Consider the following 20709-nt stretch of genomic DNA (forward strand, 5'->3'; position numbering starts at 1 on the left):
CTCATCCTCATCCATAATCAACTCATCCTCACCCAAAATCAACTCATCCTCATCCATAATCAACTCATCCTCACCCATAATCAGCTCATCCTCACCCAAGGAGTCATCTCCTACTGTCCACCTCGACCATGGAATAGATTGTAAGCTTGCAAGAACAGGGCCCTATTCTCCTCCTGTACCAATATGATTATTATACATTTTCACTACACCCTATTTATATAAATAAATGCAACTTCTGAAAAGATAAGAAGAGTAAAAATGCCCAAAGGTCCTCATGCGATGCCGAGATCTTCTTTAAGGGTCAGAAATATCAAGAAAATCTTGAAAATCATTGATTTTGTATAACAGAGTCAGAAAAAAATGTAAAATGATATTTTCCTGTCATTTTCCCCGTTGTTAATAAGCCCGGGCTGTAAAGGTGAATGAATGAAGAGAGCGTAGGGTTTCCCTGAGCCTATAGAATACCTGTATGAACGACCATTAAAATGCCTGAAAATGGCATTTCTATGATATAAAGAAATACTTTTCACCTATAAACTCAGTCGACTTCCAATCAGTAAATATTTTGGCATCGCAGAGCTGGACTTGATTATCGGGTTATCTGGGTTTATGGGTTTATATAAAACCGAATCGCTGATCTGGGTTTTTGCCGCGAGGATAATGTTTACTGAATCTCATCCAGGGGTTAAGGTTTGCTGATAGGGTTTGGAGCAACCGAGTTTATCCAGAAAACCCCAAGTCATTATGAATGGCTTCTCGTACAGGAAGGACTGAGCCGGCCCCTGTATAATGTATAGTTAAATCAGTGACCGGCCCCTGTATAATGTATAGATAAATCATCTCCCGGGGCTCCTGTATAATGTATAGATAAATCAGTGACCGGCACCCTGTATAATGTATAGATAAATCAGTGACCCGGCCCCTGTATAATGTATAGATAAATCAGTGACCGGCACCCTGTATAATGTATAGATAAATCAGTGACCCGGCCCCTGTATAATGTATAGATAAATCAGTGACCGGCCCCCTGTATAATGTATAGTTAAATCAGTGAAGCCGCCCCCCTGTATAATGTATAGATAAATCAGTGACCGGCCCCCTGTATAATGTATAGATAAATCATCTCCCGGGCCCCTGTGTAATGTATAGTTAAATCAGTGACCGGCCCCTGTATAATGTATAGATAAATCATCTCCCGGGGCTCCTGTATAATGTATAGATAAATCAGTGACCCGGCCCCTGTATAATGTATAGATAAATCAGTGACCGGCACCCTGTATAATGTATAGATAAATCAGTGACCCGGCCCCTGTATAATGTATAGATAAATCAGTGACCGGCCCCCTGTATAATGTATAGTTAAATCAGTGAAGCCGCCCCCCTGTATAATGTATAGATAAATCAGTGACCGGCCCCCTGTATAATGTATAGATAAATCATCTCCCGGGCCCCTGTGTAATGTATAGTTAAATCAGTGACCGGCCCCTGTATAATGTATAGATAAATCATCTCCCGGGGCTCCTGTATAATGTATAGATAAATCAGTGACCGGCACCCTGTATAATGTATAGATAAATCAGTGACCCGGCCCCTGTATAATGTATAGATAAATCAGTGACCGGCACCCTGTATAATGTATAGATAACTCAGTGACCCGGCCCCTGTATAATGTATAGATAAATCAGTGACCGGCCCCCTGTATAATGTATAGTTAAATCAGTGAAGCCGCCCCCCTGTATAATGTATAGATAAATCAGTGACCGGCCCCCCGTATAATGTATAGATAAATCATCTCCCGGGCCCCTGTGTAATGTATAGTTAAATCAGTGACCGGCCCCTGTATAATGTATAGATAAATCAGTGACCGGCCCCCTGTATAATGTATAGATAAATCATCTCCCGGGCCCCTGTGTAATGTATAGTTAAATCAGTGACCGGCCCCTGTATAATGTATAGTTAAATCAGTGACCGGCCCCTGTATAATGTATAGATAAATCAGCGAGCCGGCCCCTGTATAATGTATAGATAAATCAGTGACCGGCCCCCTGTATAATGTATAGATAAATCAGTGACCGGCCCCTGTATAATGTATAGATAAATCAGTAACCGGCCCCCTGTATAATGTATAGATAAATCAGCTAGATGTCCTGTATAATGTATAATTATATCTGTGGGTGGGAATTATATTAATGTGTCTAGACCGTTTTAAATGTATAGCCTCTAACCTTTAATGCCTCTCTCCTTTATAGTATGCATTTTTTCTCCCCTGATGCCCCTCTCTCCTCCCCTGATGCCCCTCTTTTCTAGGAGGTCAGAGTGTTTGCTGGGTATGAGGGGATCGCAGGGTTCTACAGCCCTAAAAGCCCCGATAATGTGTATAGAAACAGCAGGAAACTTCTTTATAAATTATACGGGGCAAATAAACCCCATTATTCTTCTAAATGCCCCACTCTGTTACACAAATACCCCGCAATAGGGCACAAAGTCACATAAAGGATCTGGGTAAAGCCCTCATCACGTATATGGGGCTCATTATTGTAAGGTAATAGTTGGCTGTAGTTGTATTTTGTTGAATGGCCAGCAGAGGGAGCTCTTTGACAATCAGTCAAATCCAGGGCTACGAGACAGACGAGTGAGAGTGAGATGCCCCTGAGTGTGAAGTGTCTGCCCACTCACCCTGCGCATCTGCCCACTCACCCTGCGCATCTGCCCACTCACCCTGCGCATCTGCCCCTTCACCCCTCCACTCTCTACTGAAACAGAGACCCCACTAGTTGTTACGATAAACCCAATTGTTCGCTCTAAAATGTGCCCATTCAGAGACCCCGATTTAACCTCTACGGGGGGGGTGGGTGGGTTGGGGGCACTAAGCTACGACTACACAACGCTGCCATAAAGCAACCGGCTCACTGGGGCGGGGTGGGGGGGGGGGTCCCCAGATATCATATAACAACCGAAGCTCGAGCTCCAGGCGAAGTCCTTTCACTGAAATAGTAAAACAGCAAAAAAAGAAATGAACCTCATTTTCAGGGGCAGGTGGACCAAGCGACCTACGGAAACCTTTAAATGGAAAGAGCTCTGGCGGTTATGGAGTTAAATTGTCACACTTTCTCATAAAAAGGAACGTTCCGCGTCAACAAATAAAGTTTAACAATAAATACACGTTTTTTTAATTGTTTATTTTTGCAAAGTAAACACGCAAAGTCAGCAGAGACCTCGCGGAAAGAGGGTCATCACCCCGTTTATTCATCGGTCTTCTCAGGAAAGCCGGTAACCGGTTAGTTAACCCAGCGAGTCTTCGTCGGGAGGCAACCCCGGCTGCGATTTAACGCGGGATGAAGCTAATCTCGTACAGCGGCGGCACGTTGGAGAAGCCAACCATCTGGGGCGAGATGTCCAAGTCCTCGGGGGCCACGGGCGAGGTGATGTCGAAATGTTGGAGAAGGGTTATTACGAAGAGGAAAACCTCCAGGCGAGCAAGACCCTCTCCGGGGCAAACTCGGATCCCTGCAGGGGAGAGAGAGGAATGAAGGGTTAAAGAACCTCCGCTGAGGCTGAACCCCACCAAAAAAATCCCACCATCATATCTGTGCCGAAAACAACCAACGGCATTCCGCCTAAGGTCTCACCAACTGAGATGTTATAAAAATTTTATTATTTTATTATAAATTGGGATTGAAACAAATTTACCGCATTTACCAAAACAAAAAAATAGGAATCCCCGGACAAGTTTTTTTTGGCATTTGCGGATAGTAAATTGTTAAGCGCGGGGATAAAATAAATTCCAGCAATCAGTTAGTTTGGGGTTCTAGAAAGGAATAAAAAAAAAAATGTTTTTTTTTTTTTGGGTGTAGATCTAGTGTTTTACCTGCTGAGAAAACCATAAACGCCTCATTCTTCTTGAAACTTCCGTTCTCATCCAAGAATCGATTTGGGTCAAAGGTGTACGGATCCGGGAAATACTTCGAGTCGTTCAGAATCGAGGTCAGGACCGGGAAGACGTCTGTACCCTGTGAAATATAGGAACGGATCACACAAAGGATCCTGGTTAATAAGTACCGGGGCTCTTGGCCACGGCACAGACCTCCATTGAGAAGAAAACAGAGGGTCTTCTCCAATGGTCTTCTCCAAAGAGACAACCCAGGGCTGCAGAGCAGTATCTGAAAACTGGGACTGTTCCAAAAAACCCATGACACTTAGGAGGTATGCACACAAGTTGTTGTGATGCGTTGATGACACAATAAATAAAAACGTTTGGCTTGACCGGATGTCGCCTTTCAATAAAATCCCCTGCTTTCACATATCTGCAGAGTTCCGGATGGTTCTGTGTTGGGAATAAATATAACGCGAGCCTTTGGCGGATCCCACGTCTTATCTGGAGATGCCGAGTTACCTTGGGAATGGTGAAGCCGCGGTACTCGGTGTCGTTTGTCGTGGCGTGGGGCAGGTTCATGGGCAGCACGTTGGCAAAGCGCTGGATTTCATGGATGACCGCTTGGGTGTACGGCATGGAAGAGCGATCTTCAGGCTCCGGGACCCGATGTTGGCCAATGACACGGTCAATCTCCTCCTGGACTTTACCTGGTGGGGTCATAGATTCCAGTCTTACTCTTTTCTCATGATTATAACAATGTTACAATACAGAACATTTATCTAACAGTTACAATACAAGGGTCTCGTACTTTGTCCAAAGCCAACACATCTGAGACGTGTGACCTGAAATGTGTCACTGATCGTGTCCGAACTACTCCAACAGAGAAAGGAACCTTACGTAGATGATTCCACAAACCCTTCCACCAAATATCCCTCTCTCTATGAATTCTACGTCACAGAACTTGTTAGTAGATACCTGGAATAGACTTCCAGCGACCTTAAACTTGTGCTGTAAGGGAAATCATTAAATCTTGGGATAGGCAACAGCCCTACATAAAGATTAATGGGGGGGGGGAATAAAAAGACTACATGAGCCGATTAATTATTTTCTATCTGTGGATCAACATTTGTTTGTTTGTTTTTTTTTTCATTAACAATAAATGAAAAAAAATGAATTTGGAAAAATTATATACCATAAAAAGCCATTGAGTGCAACTCAACAGAGACCCCACCCGCGTGAAATTACGCACATTTTGACCGAGCTCCGATGGCTTAATTCGGTGTTTTCCTCCCCATTTCCAGCCTACGTCGCGCCCTCCTACATTTCTAAAAAACACTTAATAAATAAAATAATAAAATAAATAAAAAAGCTCCGGCTTCTTACGTTTAACTTCGGGGTGTTTCAGTAACAGTAGGAACGCGTGCCTCAGCGTGATGCTGGTGCCCTCCGTGCCGGCGATGAACATGACCACCGTGTTCTTCAAGAGGTTCTTGAGGGTGAAATGCGTCGACGGATTGTTCTTCTCCTGAAGTCGACAAATTTTACTGAATCTTAATCTGTGACGAGGTTCTAACCATTAGTTCATTTTATAGACCTTTGGCGAAACGGTGGCCGTACCTCTTCCATCCTGATCAGGAAGCTGTCTATCATGTGCCTGGGGCTGTCAAGGTTCAAAGTCTTCTTGTCGGCCTCGATCCTCTCCTTGACAAACTCTTCCAATTCATGGAGGAACCGGCGCGTTCTGTGGTGAGGGCCCGGCAAATGTTTCATCACTATATCAAATATATCAAAGAGCTGTACGGGGGCAAAAAAAAAAACGGGAAATCGGGTGAATCGCAGCTCAGTCATGGTCGGGGCAACAAGTGATCGCACCGTGGCACAGGCTAAAAGATGGCCGCCCATTCTTGGTTGAATGTTTGTTTTGCCTGATGGCCATCGCTAAACCTGATCTAACCTTCCTACCATGAGCCAACTGTCCTGAATTAAACCAACAACTAGTAACAATTAACGTTTTCACTCCCTTTTTCCCTCTTTTAAACTTTTTTTGCCCAAAACGTTTATCGTTAATGGAAATAAGTTTGAGGCACTTGTTCTTGTTTTTGACATTTGCGTAAATTTGTCTTTTTTTTTGGACGGCGCTCAAACGGTTCCCAGTACCTGACCCCAGAAGGATGACATAGAGCGAAAAATATCATCGATGATCTGCATGAGCCTTCGGAAATCGGCGTCGTCGTAGCCGTATCGGTTGCCAAAAATGACCGAGCATATAATGTTGGCGGCCACTTGGCTGAAATGAAAAACCGGACTAAAAGGTGCTCCTGGAAATCAACAAAAAAGATGGAAGATAAAAGCGACTCATTGTCTCCCCAACACCCAACATTCGCACTTTCATAGCTTGCCTGCTGTGGTCCATCTGGAGGAGAAGGAGGTCACGGGGTGACGTAAGCTTTGAACGGGATTTATCATGGTGGAAAATTTTATATTTAATTAATATTTAATTCATATATAATTAATTAATACTTTAATAATATGTTCATAGTATGGGCGGACCTCATGAGGGGGCTACGTCTTAAATATATTTTTACAGATAACTTTAAGACCCAAACCAGGACCATAGTTCCTAATAATTGGGAAAGGTTCTACACTAGGACTATTGGTCTCATGTTGGTTGAATTGCATATTTAGGGGTTTTTCTGCATTTAGTTAGATCTGGGTTGGTGGTTGTCCCAAGCGTCTCATTCACGTCAACATCCTATCACAACTTCTCTAGAATTGATTAAGTGTAAAGAAACAAATATCGAATTTTATTGAACTGGAATGAATATTAAAAAAACAAATGTTGGGGGTTACGTACCGTTGGTTTTTCTAAACTCCTCCACGAGGCATTGAGCTTCCTCCTTGATCTTCTCCTCGATGCTCCGTTTGCCCATCCCGAAGCTCCTGAGGGTCATGATCGAGAAGCGACGCATCTGTTTCCAGCGATCTCCATTACTGAACACCACCCCTGAGAGAAGGTAACAACTGGTCTACACTGGTTGCCTGGGTTTTGGGGTTTTTACTGTCACCTGAAGGGCAGAGCGTGTCCACCTATGTCTGTAAGGCCCCATATTTAGTGTCCTAAAAGCAATCAGGCCACTGAGATTAGTATCTTCACTCAGATGGACCTCGGACCTTGGCTTTGGCCACCAAAGGACATCTTTCAATCTCCCTCCTTGTTCAAGACCAGAATTAAACATGGAGGCGGAAATTGTGGGCACCAGACACGGCGACTGAAATCCTCTACAAGGAAACATTTCCAAAACATGTTTACAAGATGAAGTTTACACATCCCGAGCCCAACAAACAAGTGGCGTCGACGAACAGGCAGTAATTCCACGTGAGATATCATGAAGGATGCCGTTTAGCCTCTGGCCGTACATAAAAATGTGTTTGTGTTACAGAGCGGCAGGTTTTAATAAATAAGATGCCCGATATATTAATAAAGTATATGTTTTACTGAAGTGGTGGCCACTTTTGTTTTGGGGTCACAAACCCATTTCCTGCTGTTTCTATACACATTATCGGGGCTTTTAGGGCTGTAGAACCCTGCAATCCCCTCATACCCAGCAAACATTCTGACCTCCTAGAAAAGAGGGGCATCAGGGGAGGAGAGAGGGGCATCGGGAGAGGAGAGAGGCACAGGGGTATGGAGGGCTGTTTTTTTTTTACCATGTCCTTGAAAATATAAGTCAACGACCGGCAAGAGACCCCTGATCCCAAAATCCTCTCCTTGGTCCACCAGAGCTTCCTTAACGGCCTCGTACCCACACAGAACCACCACTCTCCGGGGGCCCAGGTACAGCGTGTACACATCGCCATACTTCTGATGCATCTGTGGGAAAGGGTTAAAAAAAAACATGCATGCATCAAGTCAAGCTATTACACGGGACTGGGGGGGGGTATCAGAGCTTCTATGTGTCATTCCCAATCAGTCATTATGGAGTGTCAGCTCCTTGGTATCTAGAGGAGGGCTGGCAAGAGGATTGTGAGAATTATTGTTGCCTCCAGAGCCGCTGACGGATTATTTTCTTCCTTGTGAATTTTGTCTGGATTTTTCAGCTATTGCACTTTCGCTGGATCCTTTACAGGCTTCTTCAATATAATTTCAATTTTGGATGATCGTCCTTACTATACAATAGTCTGACCCCCTCTACTATACAATACAGTGTCCAATACCCCCACGTGGTACAATACAGGGTCTAATACCCCCACAGGGTACGTTAGAGGGTCTAATACCACACATGGTACAATAGAGGGTCTGGTTTGTTAACGGGGGATGTAATTAATGATTGTAATTAGTAACTCATTATCGCTCCGACTGACCTGCTGGAGGGAGTCCACCATCTGCCCCGTCTTCAGCTGGAGTAGGTTCCCCAGGACGGGCAGCGGGATGGGTCCGGGGGGCAGGTTCTGTGGCCGGTACATGCTGCTCCAGGCATAGAAACAGAGGACGGCGGAGACCAGGAGTCCGAGGAGCAGAGTCAGGAGCTCCATGGTGTCTCTGAGATCAGGGCACGAAGTGATTGGCACCGAGGCTGGCGCTCGCTTTATGCTTTTATAAGGGGGAGGCGGGGAAATTTACATTTCATCTCATCAATAAAATGTTTGTTTCCATAGAACCATACCTGCTGCTTATCCCTGTTTAGTTTGATCAGTCCCTCATTGGTCCTCAGATCATACTTAGAGTATGGGACTTGAAGTAGGGGGCTTGAAGTAGGGGGCTTGGAGTCGGGGACTTGAAGTAGGGGTGCTTGGAGTAGGAGAGTTGGAGTCGGGGGACATCACTGGTAGAGGGGGTAACTTTTAATTTATTTGCACAGAAAAACATAGGATGGGATATGCGGACGGCAGGATGTTATTCACGCCATGGGTAGAAAAATCTTTAAGATTGTTTATTCTTTGTTGTTGTTGGAAAAATATTTCCATTTTGTCAGCTGTATCCGCTGCGTCTTGTGAAAGGGACCTGATTGTTCTCGGTGCAAAATGTGATCTCCGGAAATATTAATGGAAGATCTGTGTTCATGGAACCTCCAGTTTTTTTAAGGTGCATTTTGTTATATCGCCACCAGAGGGAGCTCTTTGACAATTTTTTCCAAATTGGGGCTCCTACGGCACACTGGTCGGAGAAAAAGGCTTAAAAACCCCAAGAATGTGTATAGAAACAGCAGGAAATGGATAAATAATGGATAAATAAAACCGATAATTATTATTCTTCCGAATTGCCTCACAAATAGCGAGCTAAATGGCGCAAAGTCACATAAAGTATGATGGAAATCCTGAAAATCTACCCTCTTACACCAAGCATCTGCCCCTTCACATGAGGAATGTAAACAGCGACTCCAATGTTTCCACCCCAGAGGTCTTTATCAGAGCGGCTTGAAAATATGTTGTTTACGTTTGTCATTGGGTTGAATTTGGCTTTATGTCAGTTTTAGAATTCTTATCGTGGTTTGAATCAGAATCTCTCTTTTTGTACCGAGTGTATAACAATTATTTTTTAAGGAATTTTGAGGGTTTGGGGTCTCTAAGGCCCCAAATAACATAAATATTCAATAGGAGTCAGGTCATCAAGATTAGTATTTTCGGGTAGACGACCTAAAGGCCTTTTCATTGGTGGCTTTGACCATCCAGGACCAGAATTAGTCACGGAGGTGGAAATGTGGGCAGCGTTTGCGGTGATTGAGGTCATCGCCGGGGAATACGGTTCCAAAATATTTATAAATGAACATTTATCCCTCCCCAAACCGGGCAGGTGGAGCCGAGATCTGTGGAGCCGAGAAATAGCTGGCACCTCCACGTGAGATTTTACCCAGGGTGTGTGCAATCCAGCCTCAGGCCGTCTACAGCGTATTCAGGAATACAGGAGACTGCGCCACGTTACGATGTGTTTATGTGGGATGTCCTGTATGTAAAAGTTTCTTTTAATTTTAATATGTTTTAGAAATGTTGTATCTGAACGAGCGCGAGAAGGGGTTAAAAAAAATTAGAAATGCGTAGACAGGTCTAAACCCCATTGACGGACTGATAAAGGGTAGAACCAACACCCAGAGGGGGTCTAATTACACAGACGAATTAACCCTTTTATCTCCGGATGAAATTTGGAAGATCAATATGATGATAATGGTTAGGGTTCCAAATACATGCTGTATGTAATGGTTATAATTGAGTCGCATCAGTTTCTCTTTGTATCAAGGGGATCTGGACACATTTTCACAGCGAATTTAGCTGATTCAATTGAAACGAACCGGCGTCTAATACCGCATTCCATCTAATTGTGCTTTTTAATACGAGCTCCTCTAGGCATTCTTTTAATTTCTTTTATGCTTTTTTTTATTCTTTGAAGAAGGGAATTTCCGCATTCCGTTGTAACAATTACCAACGTATCATGAATCAAATTTCTTTGAACATATGAGCTGCTCTGCTTCCATGGAAACGGCCCGTAAGTCATTCTCACCGCTGTCGAGTTTGCAGTCGAGAGAAGTCGTTGAGAAGACAAGTGGCTTCTTTAGCCAAGTTGGCAGAGAGGAAGAACTTGATGACCAACCTGACGCATCTCAACTACGGCTTTAAAGTACGTTGGACGAAGACATTGTAACCCAAGACCACGCAGGAGGAGATTGGAAGCTGATATGTCACATGACATCTAAATAAGCAAAAGGGCTAAAGAGATAAAAATCAGCTAAAATGTTTTATTATTATTATTCTGTATAAAAGAAAATTGACATTGGACACCCCGGAAGCTTCATATTCAGATAGCCTTCCTTACATGACACCACGAACCCGTTGCAGTTAATTGCCAACCCTTTCCTGATATATATATATATATTTATATATATATATATATCATTATTATCTTTTATTTATATATATATATATATATCATTATTATCTTTTATTTATATATATATATATATATCATTATTATCTTTTATTTATATATATATATATATATCATTATTATCTTTTATTTATATATATATATATATCATTATTATCTTTTATTTATATATATATATAGTATTATTATTATCTTTTATTTATATATAGATATATATAGTATTATTATTATCTTTTATTTATATATATATATATATATCATTATTATTATCTTTTATTTATATATATATATATATTATTATTTTTATTATTATCTTTTAATTATATATATGTTTGTGCGTAAATATGGATATGTAATTTATAAAATCTTTCCAGTAAGAGCTCAGCGAGGTTTGAAGCTGATCTTGTAAGTAGGAGGGATGTTGGAGAACCCCACCATCTGTGGCGAGATGTCGATGCTCTCTGTATTTTCCGGGGCGCTGATGTCGAAGCGCTGGAGGATGGTGGTTAGAAAGATAAAAATTTCCAAGCGAGCGAGATTTTCCCCGAGGCAAGCTCTTTTCCCTGCAACATAATAAAGACATAATGACAGGAGACACAGTTAGATGAAAATGTCCCAGCCTAGGGCCGTATCAGGTCAGCCCGAAAAATTTTTTTTCTAACTGGTCAATTTTGCAGGGAGAAGCTAGTCAGGGTCGGAAAAAAAGCATCTTTTGGGAAAAAAAATGAATGAATAAATAATGAATTAGATAAATAGAACCTTCTCACAAGCCGAGAAGCTGAAAGAGAAACATTAAGAAAATAAAACAAAATTATAATAAAACGCACCAGAACTCGCCACTCCAAAGGGTTAAGCATAGAATGGTGAGAGTATGGGGGTGTATAGGCGATGACATAGGTAGGCTCTATACAACCAGGTTATTTTTTTGTTCCTCCCCACCCCGCTTATTATTTCTTGTTTTTTAGTCTTATTTTGTTGACAAGGACATTCACCTCGCATACCCTCGCCTACATCTCGCAAAATGCAAGGACTCATACAAGTCAATGAGCTTGTAAGCAAGTCATACGTTTGTTACTTATATGAGAAGTGATATTTAAAGTCCCCATGTCCTTTTGGCTTTAGTATTTTAAACACAATATTTTACATCTCATATAATCTCCAGCTTGGTTTGCACCTACCCCCACCTGGAAGTAAGGAGCATCTTGCCCCCTCCCTTGTATATTTCATTAAGTCTTTGGCACACTCTACTCAAAGGCAAATCGGGAAGATTTGCCCCGAAGGCTTTGAAAAGATGCCATGGAAGCTAGCTAATTGCATCCTCCTTGGCTCATGATATTTAGTAGAATTGCCTACCCGGCTTTGGCCCTGGGGCTGGTGAACCCTTTGACTACATGATTTCTGTAATAATCACCATCACCATGGGTCTTGATTTTAACAATCAAGAATGCACACACACTCGCTAAGACTCCTGTTAACGCATACTCCCTCTCACACTTACATGCACATTCAAGCTCAAACACACTTACACATGAACATCCATGCTCACACGCCAACATTTACACATACATGATCATACACACTTACACTTACACAACCATGCTGATACATTATCCCATACAAATTTCTGCTCACTCACTTCAACATACACATCCATGCACACACACAATTATACATCCATGCTTACACACACAACACACAACACTTACACACTCGTGCTCACATACATATCCGTGCTTACACCCCACATACACATCCATTCCCACACACACACATACACATCCATTCCCACACACACACATACACATCCATTCCCACACACACATACACATCCATTCCCACACACACACATATACATCCATTCCCACATACACATCCATGCTGACACATTTATCCATACAGATTCATGCTCACACACATACACATTCATGCGGACCTACACACATACATATATACATATCACAGTCACACACATTGGCACCCTATGTGACACCTCCCTGATGAGTGGCGTCCGGGGCGGACCGTCTCGCCCTCCCCCTAATTACACCTCTGCTTCCCAGATATAGAGAATTATTTAACATTAAGATAGATTGAGGCGTAATCTATTGAGGTCGGTGTCCCAAACACTTCATAAATGATGCAAAAAACTTTGCTCTTTATCTCTAACGTCCTGCAGATTTTGTCTTTATTTTTTACCTGTGGAGAAAACCATGAAGGCTTTGTTCTTTTTAAAACTTCCATTGTCATCTAAGAAGTGATCTGGGTTGAAAGCGAATGGATCTTGGAAATATTTAGGGTCCCGAAGGACAAATGCTAAGATTGGAAATACGTCAGTTCCCTGGGGAGGAAAAACAACACACAGGAGGTAAATACAGAGGAAATAATATATAAGTATTTTTCTCTTTTAATGGCAAACTGGGGATTTATTTAAGAAAGTTCAGGGGTAACGCAGGTGGAACTGCATTAGGGTAATAATTGGAGAGGGGTTCTCAACGTTGGTAATTTAAAGGAAAAAGTTAGTCCGATGTGAAATAAATAAATAAATGGCTCAATCCGGAAAATAATGATAATGTTGGGTTTGTAGAGGAACGTCGGGTACCTTGGGAATGGTAAAGCCACGGAACTGTGTGTCGTTGGCCACAGCGTGGGGCAGGTTCATGGGCAGCACGTTGGCGTAGCGCTGGATTTCGTGGATGACCGCATCGGTGTACGGCATGGAAGAGCGATCTTCGGGCTCCGGGACTCGCTGCCGGCCGATCACGCGATCAATCTCCTCCTGGACTTTACCTGGTGGGGAGAAGTAGAGTGAAGTATAAGATCGGAGAGAAATGTTCCTCTTCTCTGTTAATGTAAGGTCCATATGGGGAAGGTATCCTTTCCTCACGTTTCTGGTATCTCATGAGTTAAACATGTCCCCCCCCCTCTTACATAAAAGCTTACATTTGATGTGGGGGTACTTCAGTAAGAGCAGAAATCCATGCCTTAAGGTGGTGCTGAGGGTCTCTGTTCCGGCAACAAACAGACTCGAGGTGTTGGTTAGAAAATTCTTCATACAGAAGACAGTTGAGGGATCTGATTTTTCCTGGAACGGAAAAAAGAAAGAATTAGGAGGCGGCCATCTTGTTTTTTTACCTCACCTCATATGAGAAAGATGGCAGCTCCCCTGCCTTTGTAGATCATACCTACAGGATGTCTTTTGAGATTTTGGGTCATTAAGATATGTGGTCTTTCTCACATTTTGTGTACTGATATTCCTACCTCTTCCATTTTGATGAGGAAGGTGTCTATCATGCTCCGGGGGCTGGTGGGATCCAGCGTTTTTCGGGCTTCCTCGATTCTTTCCAAGACAAACTTGTCCAGCTGGTAAGCGATCTGCGCTGCGTGGTGGTGCGGTCCCGGGAGATGCTTCATGACCACATTAAATATATCAAAGAGCTGTGCGTGGGGGCAACAAGGCGGACATATTAAGGGAACGGGGTCGGGTAGGAGGTAGAGGCTAACATCCCAAGTCCTCCATCCCACCACTCATAAGAGGATCACCCCATTAGACAATATTAAACCGACGATTGGGGTAAAATGGTGGGGTTTAGTGCTGTCTATGCCCATTATTACACCCCAGGATAGGGGGGGGGCACCAGACCGTGGAGAAATACATATTCATAATGATTTAATGGGCAATCAGAATAATATTTCAAATCACTGTTAAATTATTTGGTTCGCAGCCATGAAAAACCCCCCGTCCATTTGTAGCGAATTCCGCAACTTTACAATCCTTACTGCGAAGAACGCGATTAGGAGGGAACCGCAGCTCCTCTGATTTTAATCCTAATTCTTAATTGATTTGATATTGCGCAACGTCGTTGGAATCGGTTTACGGAGCCAAAATATTTGTAAAACAAATGAGCGATAATTATATTTAATTACAGGAGTTTTTTTTTTAAATCGCCCTAAAAAAAAAAGTGGTAAATTTAAGGTCGTCGGGCAGCCAAGAAACAGTTTAATTACACGTTGGAGGATAACGAGACGGGACACGCAGCAAAACCCGACGTGAAAGAATCGGTGCGCGGTACCTGACCCCAGAAGGACGACATTGCCCGGAATATTTCATCGATGATGTGCATGAGCTGCAGGAACTGGGGGTCGTCGTAGCCGTAGCGCTTCCCGAAAATAATGGAGCAAATGATATTGGAGGCCACCTGGCTGAAGTAGGCAGTGGGGTTAATGTGCGCCCCTGAAAGAGACGGAAATTGAGGGGGGCGCGCTTGGGATGTGAGGTTTGGAGACCAATTTCTCGCTTACAGACGATGCTACAGAAGACAAACCGGTAAAGAGAGTAGAGACAGAATCTGACAGCGGGCTGCCGTCTGCCAATTTCTCCTGGCGGAGTGCGTGTTAAAGGTGCGACCAAGAAACTCACTAAACAGGCTTTGGGGAGGAAATACTATACCGGGAGAGTGCAGGAGATTTACATTTTCATCTCCATAACCTGTCTGTTCATTAGAAAGGACTGCCTCGATAGCAAGTTGGCCCTTTAAGTGTATAATTTAAATCAGTGACCGGCCCCCTGTATAATGTATAGGTATATCAGCGAGCTGGCCCTGTATAATGTATAGGTATATCAGCGAGCCGGCCCTGTATAATGTATAGATAAATCAGTGACCGGCCCCTGTATAATGTATAGATAAATCAGTGACCGGCCCCCTGTATAATGTATAGATAAATCAGTGACCGGCCCCCTGTATAATGTATAGATAAATCAGTGACCGGCCCCTGTATAATGTATAGTTAAATCAGTGACCGGCCCCTGTATAATGTATAGATAAATCAGTGACCGGCCCCCTGTATAATGTATAGATAAATCAGTGAGCCGGCCCCCTGTATAATGTATAGATAAATCAGTGACCGGCCCCCTGAATAATGTATAGATAAATCAGTGAGCCGGCCCCTGTATAATGTATAGATAAATCAGTGACCGGCCCCCTGTATAATGTATAGATAAATCAGTGACCGGCCCCTGTATAATGTATAGTTAAATCAGTGACCGGCCCCTGTATAATGTATAGATAAATCAGTGACCGGCCCCCTGTATAATGTATAGATAAATCAGTGAGCCGGCCCCCTGTATAATGTATAGATAAATCAGTGACCGGCCCCTGTATAATGTATAGATAAATCAGCGACCGGCCCCTGTATAATGTATAGATAAATCAGTGACCGGCCCCCTGTATAATGTATAGATAAATCAGTGACCGGCCCCCTGTATAATGTATAGATAAATCAGCGAGCCGGCACCCTGTATAATGTATAGATAAATCAGTGACCGGCCCCTGTATAATGTATAGATAAATCAGTGACCGGCCCCTGTATAATGTATAGATAAATCAGCGAGCCAGCCCCTGTATAATGTATAGATAAATCAGTGACCGGCCCCCTGTATAATGTATAGATAAATCAGTGACCGGCCCCCTGTATAATGTATAGATAAATCAGTGACCGGCCCCTGTATAATGTATAGATAAATCAGTGACCGGCCCCCTGTATAATGTATAGATAAATCAGTGAGCCGGCCCTGTATAATGTATAGATAAATCAGTGACCCGCCCCTGTATAATGTATAGATAAATCAGTGACCGGCCCCTGTATAATGTATAGATAAATCAGTGACCGGCCCCCTGTATAATGTATAGATAAATCAGTGACCGGCCCCCTGTATAATGTATAGATAAATCAGTGACCGGCCCCCTGTATAATGTATAGATAAATCAGTGACCGGCCCCTGTATAATGTATAGATAAATCAGTGACCGGCCCCTGTATAATGTATAGATAAATCAGCGAGCCAGCCCCTGTATAATGTATAGATAAATCAGTGACCGGCCCCTGTATAATGTATAGATAAATCAGTGACCGGCCCCCTGTATAATGTATAGATAAATCAGTGACCGGCCCCCTGTATAATGTATAGATAAATCAGTGACCGGCCCCCTGTATAATGTATAGATAAATCAGTGACCGGCCCCCTGTATAATGTATAGATAAATCAGTGACCGGCCCCTGTATAATGTATAGATAAATCAGTGACCGGCCCCCTGTATAATGTATAGATAAATCAGTGACCGGCCCCCTGTATAATGTATAGATAAATCAGTGACCGGCCCCCTGTATAATGTATAGATAAATCAGTGACCGGCCCCCTGTATAATGTATAGATAAATCAGTGACCGGCCCCCTGTATAATGTATAGATAAATCAGTGACCGGCCCCCTGTATAATGTATATGTTTAGAATGTTCACCTGCCTGTTGCCTGAATAAAATGTTTCTGGAGATATGGAAAGCGTTTCAGGGAACCTACCTTCTGTCTTCTTAAATTCCTCCGCCAGAGATATCGCCTCCTCCTTTATCCTTTCCTCAATAGTTCGCTTCCCCATCCCGAAATTCTTTAAGGACATCAGAGTGTGGCGCCGGAGCTGCTTCCAACGATCTCCGTTGCTGAATATAACACCTACGGGAGATACCCCCGGGGAGAAGGACACGGTCAGTGGACGTCACAAGATGTTCCATACAATAATGGAACGTTATTATCTTAGAAGGATCCCTACAGCATTGCGATGACATCACCGCCAAACCACGTCTCTAGAAGTAGATCTCAGGGGTTCGGAGACGACCAAGAGGTCACATTATTACGAGCCCTCAAATTATCAACATCTACTACAGGTTCAGTTGTCTTTGGTGAGAAGACATCTCAGGTTCCTCTCTATGATGATCCCTGGACAGTAGGTGACCGTAGGCGTGTGCTGACCCACCAGAGACAGCCGAACATAATTTTGAATTAGTAACTTGTTGAGTGCCTCAAGGAGATAAGAAATCTCGAGGCTTTGGGGAAATGTTCGGGTCCGGCGTTCCCTCTGAGCAGGAACGTCACAAGGAACTGAGCTCGGGTGGTTAAGAAGGACCTTGTAGGAAGATGGAGGAGATTGGATGGCTGGAAGTATTTCACGCTAATAGAAATAAAATGGCGGGCCTCATTATGGTTTTAACCTCATTAATAGAAATCTTGGTAAAAAAAAAACAGTTGAAGTAATACGATGAAGGTTGCAACAATGTCTTTTAAAGGCCAAAATAATCAAAGCCGGGTTAGAGAGGGTAAACTGGATGGCGGTCAAAAATGCGAGAGCTCTTCAGTCTGCAGGATAATCTGTCCCGAGCCACAACCACCTATAGAGAGCGAGTGCTTTTTGGCAATGGCAGCGTAAAAAAAAACTCCCGAGGCTCTTGGAGTGGCCAAAATAAACAGGGACACTTGGCAGGTATGGGTGGCAAATAATAATAATGGGAATTATTGTCTTCAGCTGACGAGTTCTGCGCCCGATTCCGAGCGCTACCTGTGCGCGATAATCGATAATGAATCAATAGCGTGATTACCGTGACCCTGAGAATATAACTCAATGGCCGGCAAGAGGCCCCGAGCCCCAAAATCTTCTCCTTGGTCCACCAGAGCTTCCTTGACGGCGTCGTAGCCACAGAGCACCACCACCCTGCGGGGTCCGAGGTACAGCGTGTAGACGTCTCCGTACTTCCGGTGCATCTGAAAGCGCGACGCGTGTAATGTTAACATGTAATGCATTCAAACATAACGTCTCGTACAGATTCATAGAGGTTTGTGGCCCTGATGTGAGTTGGGGGGGTTCAGCGGATTGTGCCCCCCGCCCAAATAACAGGAAACGGCCCTCGTATCATGAAATCATTTCCTTGTATTATAAACAGGACCCACCTAATGGTGAAGGGAAGACGACCTCAGCTTCATAAATGTTAACCCTGATGTTTTACTAAAAAAGGATTTAAGAAGTAGTGGATGCATTGAGCTGCCCACGGGTGATTCAACAAGCCTAATGAGCTATCCAAACTGTGCATGGATACAATGTATATCGGGCGAATCAAGGAAGTTTTATTAGATAAATCCAAGAAAAGTATTAAATGCCCATCTGGATAGAGCTAAAAATACCCCCCTGTGGGGCATATCACTGTATACAGGGAAGCATTAGATTCATATGATGCCCCGTCTCCGACTAACCTGCTGGAGGGAGTCCACCATCTGCCCCGTCTTCAGCTGGAGTAGGTTCCCCAGGACGGGCAGCGGGGTGGGTCCGGGGGGCAGGTTCTGTGGCCGGTACATGCTGCTCCAGGCGTAGAAACAGAGGACGGCGGAGACCAGGAGTCCGAGGAGCAGAGTCAGGAGCTCCATGGTGTCTCTGCGCCCGGGAGATCTGACGAGGGAGCCGCCGGGATGGATAAAGTCCTGCTCTTTATAGACACAGCCCAGTTGGCCGAGACATCTTAAGGAACGTTCTGCCCCCTGCTGGTGAGTTAAGGTTTGGACGCTGAGTAATCAGAGGGGGCGGCCGGGGTCAGATCCTCGCAAAGCAGATACGGTCCGAAGTCTCTTGTCATAAATGCACAGATTTCACCCCAGACCAGCAGGAAAAAATGTAAAATATTCTGCTGTTTTTTTTGGTTATTTTAGAGACTCTGGGGTACTATGTGGCTTCCCGCCAGGTAGCTTTCAGTGGGGCAGCCCACCGGCGTCAGCGGAGACACCTACTCGAAAAGAGGAGAGCTACAGGTAGCCGGGGGCCTGAATGGCATCCAACCCCCACCGTCTTACCCCTCAGTCAGCCGGTACAAAGGTCCAGTAATCTACCCCACGTCCTTCTAGATTGTAAGCTCCTTTGAGCTGCCAGTCGGTTTACTCTTTGTAAACGATCAACGAATATTAATAGAAATGAGTTCTACGGCCCTAAAAGCCCCGATAATGTGTATAGAAACAGCAGGGAACGGCTTTATAAACTAAACGGGGGAAATTATTCTTCTTCTAAACGTTAGGGACGATTCCGAGAGATTCCTAGAGATTCAGGAAATACACGGAAACCCCCCCAAAAACCATTATTGTGCTATTTTTGTAAATCAGACTTCTGTAAATACAAAATGTTCCGGGATGTTTTCCAAATACTTTTGGAAACTTTTCAATTTTTTTGTAATTTTTTTTATGTTATCCGCATTTGTCGTTTATAAAACGTTCTGTAGGTGGCAGCAAATACAAAGCCGGTATTCCTACCGACGCCGAACTGAGAGAGAGACTTCTGAGGCTTCCTGCGCAGCATGCGGATCGGAGAAACCGTCTGATAAATCACCATTGGAAACACAGAATTCGAGGCTTCAAGGGAATGCAGCTACCTGAGAAAAAACGGCCCGAACCCCCTCTTCACCTAAGAAATGACCCGGGATAAATGTGTGCCGGTGCTCCAACTGCTTTGAGTCAGCGGGAACAGAACCGAGCGATGGTTACTCCTGGGAAATAATTACCCCCCGAGTCCCCGTTGTCTCTGAAAGGACAGGGGCCCCCGATGCTGTATTCTGCCTTTGCATTTTAATGTCCCAAGTGCGTTATTTGACATTTATCAACATTAAACTGCAGCTGCCGCCCCTCCCCCGTTCTTCTATAATCCTGTAGCTGTTGGTTACGATGTTACCACGGTAACAAAGTGTCCTTTAAAAAGTTGTTGTTTTTTGTTGGATCTTCTAGGGTAAGAAGTAGACTCGCGCGTTCGTATCCCGGAGAACATGAAGACGAACACCAATGTTTTCGTTGTCGAATAACAAATAAACAAATATGGCGGCAGATAAATGGGCCCCCAGTTAACGGCCAGGGGCCCGCCATTTCTTCAAAGAGACAGAGGGAGATTGATTGAAGGAGCTGATCTTCGTTTGTCCAATCAGCTCACTCTTGTGATATCATGCATTTACATTAAAATTTTCAAAATTAGATATTAACCCTTTAACTATAAGTCTAAGCTTTTTTGGTGTTTTTGACCGGCTTTCTTTCATCCGCATACCTGCCAACAGTCCCGAATTTCCCAGTACAGTCCTGTTTTATTTTTGTCCTGTAGTAGGTATGCGAATGTAA

At 43.7% G+C, this 20709-nt stretch overlaps 2 protein-coding genes across 2 annotated transcripts; both read right to left on the reverse strand.

Moving 5' to 3' along the window:
* Window positions 1-3319: 3319 nt before the first annotated feature.
* LOC128502707 (cytochrome P450 2A5-like) lies at window positions 3320-8407 on the reverse strand. The gene is made up of 9 exons (XM_053472598.1): window positions 8237-8407; window positions 7583-7745; window positions 6729-6878; window positions 6032-6192; window positions 5492-5668; window positions 5258-5399; window positions 4394-4581; window positions 3869-4010; window positions 3320-3507 (listed from the first exon to the last, which is right to left on the reverse strand). The coding sequence occupies exons 1-9, from the start codon at window positions 8405-8407 to the stop codon at window positions 3326-3328; spliced, it is 1476 nt and encodes a 491-aa protein (XP_053328573.1). The 3' UTR covers window positions 3320-3325.
* A 2683-nt stretch (window positions 8408-11090) lies between these two features.
* On the reverse strand, window positions 11091-19025 carry LOC128502699 (cytochrome P450 2A5-like). Its single transcript, XM_053472589.1, has 9 exons — window positions 18820-19025; window positions 18171-18333; window positions 17101-17250; window positions 14819-14979; window positions 14007-14183; window positions 13689-13830; window positions 13348-13535; window positions 12945-13086; window positions 11091-11314 (listed from the first exon to the last, which is right to left on the reverse strand). Exons 1-9 carry the CDS (start codon window positions 18988-18990, stop codon window positions 11133-11135), a joined length of 1476 nt encoding a protein of 491 aa, XP_053328564.1. The 5' UTR covers window positions 18991-19025; the 3' UTR covers window positions 11091-11132.
* Between the last annotated feature and the right edge of the window lie 1684 nt (window positions 19026-20709).

Source organism: Spea bombifrons, chromosome 8 (genome assembly GCF_027358695.1).
Source record: "Spea bombifrons isolate aSpeBom1 chromosome 8, aSpeBom1.2.pri, whole genome shotgun sequence".
NCBI classification, from domain to species: domain Eukaryota; kingdom Metazoa; phylum Chordata; class Amphibia; order Anura; family Pelobatidae; genus Spea; species Spea bombifrons.

Excerpts from the sequence above, each read along its gene's own strand:
- LOC128502699 (XM_053472589.1), bottom strand. The coding sequence starts at position 18,990 with ATGGAGCTCCTGACTCTGCTCCTCGGACTCCTGGTCTCCGCCGTCCTC. Across the intron at positions 18,334-18,819 it reads TGGTGGACTCCCTCCAGCAG|ATGCACCGGAAGTACGGAGA; the intron begins GTTAGTCGGAGA and ends TCGCGCTTTCAG. Across the intron at positions 14,980-17,100 it reads GGAATTTAAGAAGACAGAAG|GGGCGCACATTAACCCCACT; the intron begins GTAGGTTCCCTG and ends CGTCTCTTTCAG.
- LOC128502707 (XM_053472598.1), bottom strand. The coding sequence starts at position 8,407 with ATGGAGCTCCTGACTCTGCTCCTCGGACTCCTGGTCTCCGCCGTCCTC. Across the intron at positions 5,400-5,491 it reads TCCTGATCAGGATGGAAGAG|GAGAAGAACAATCCGTCGAC; the intron begins GTACGGCCACCG and ends TGTCGACTTCAG. Across the intron at positions 3,508-3,868 it reads GTTTATGGTTTTCTCAGCAG|GGATCCGAGTTTGCCCCGGA; the intron begins GTAAAACACTAG and ends TCTCCCCTGCAG.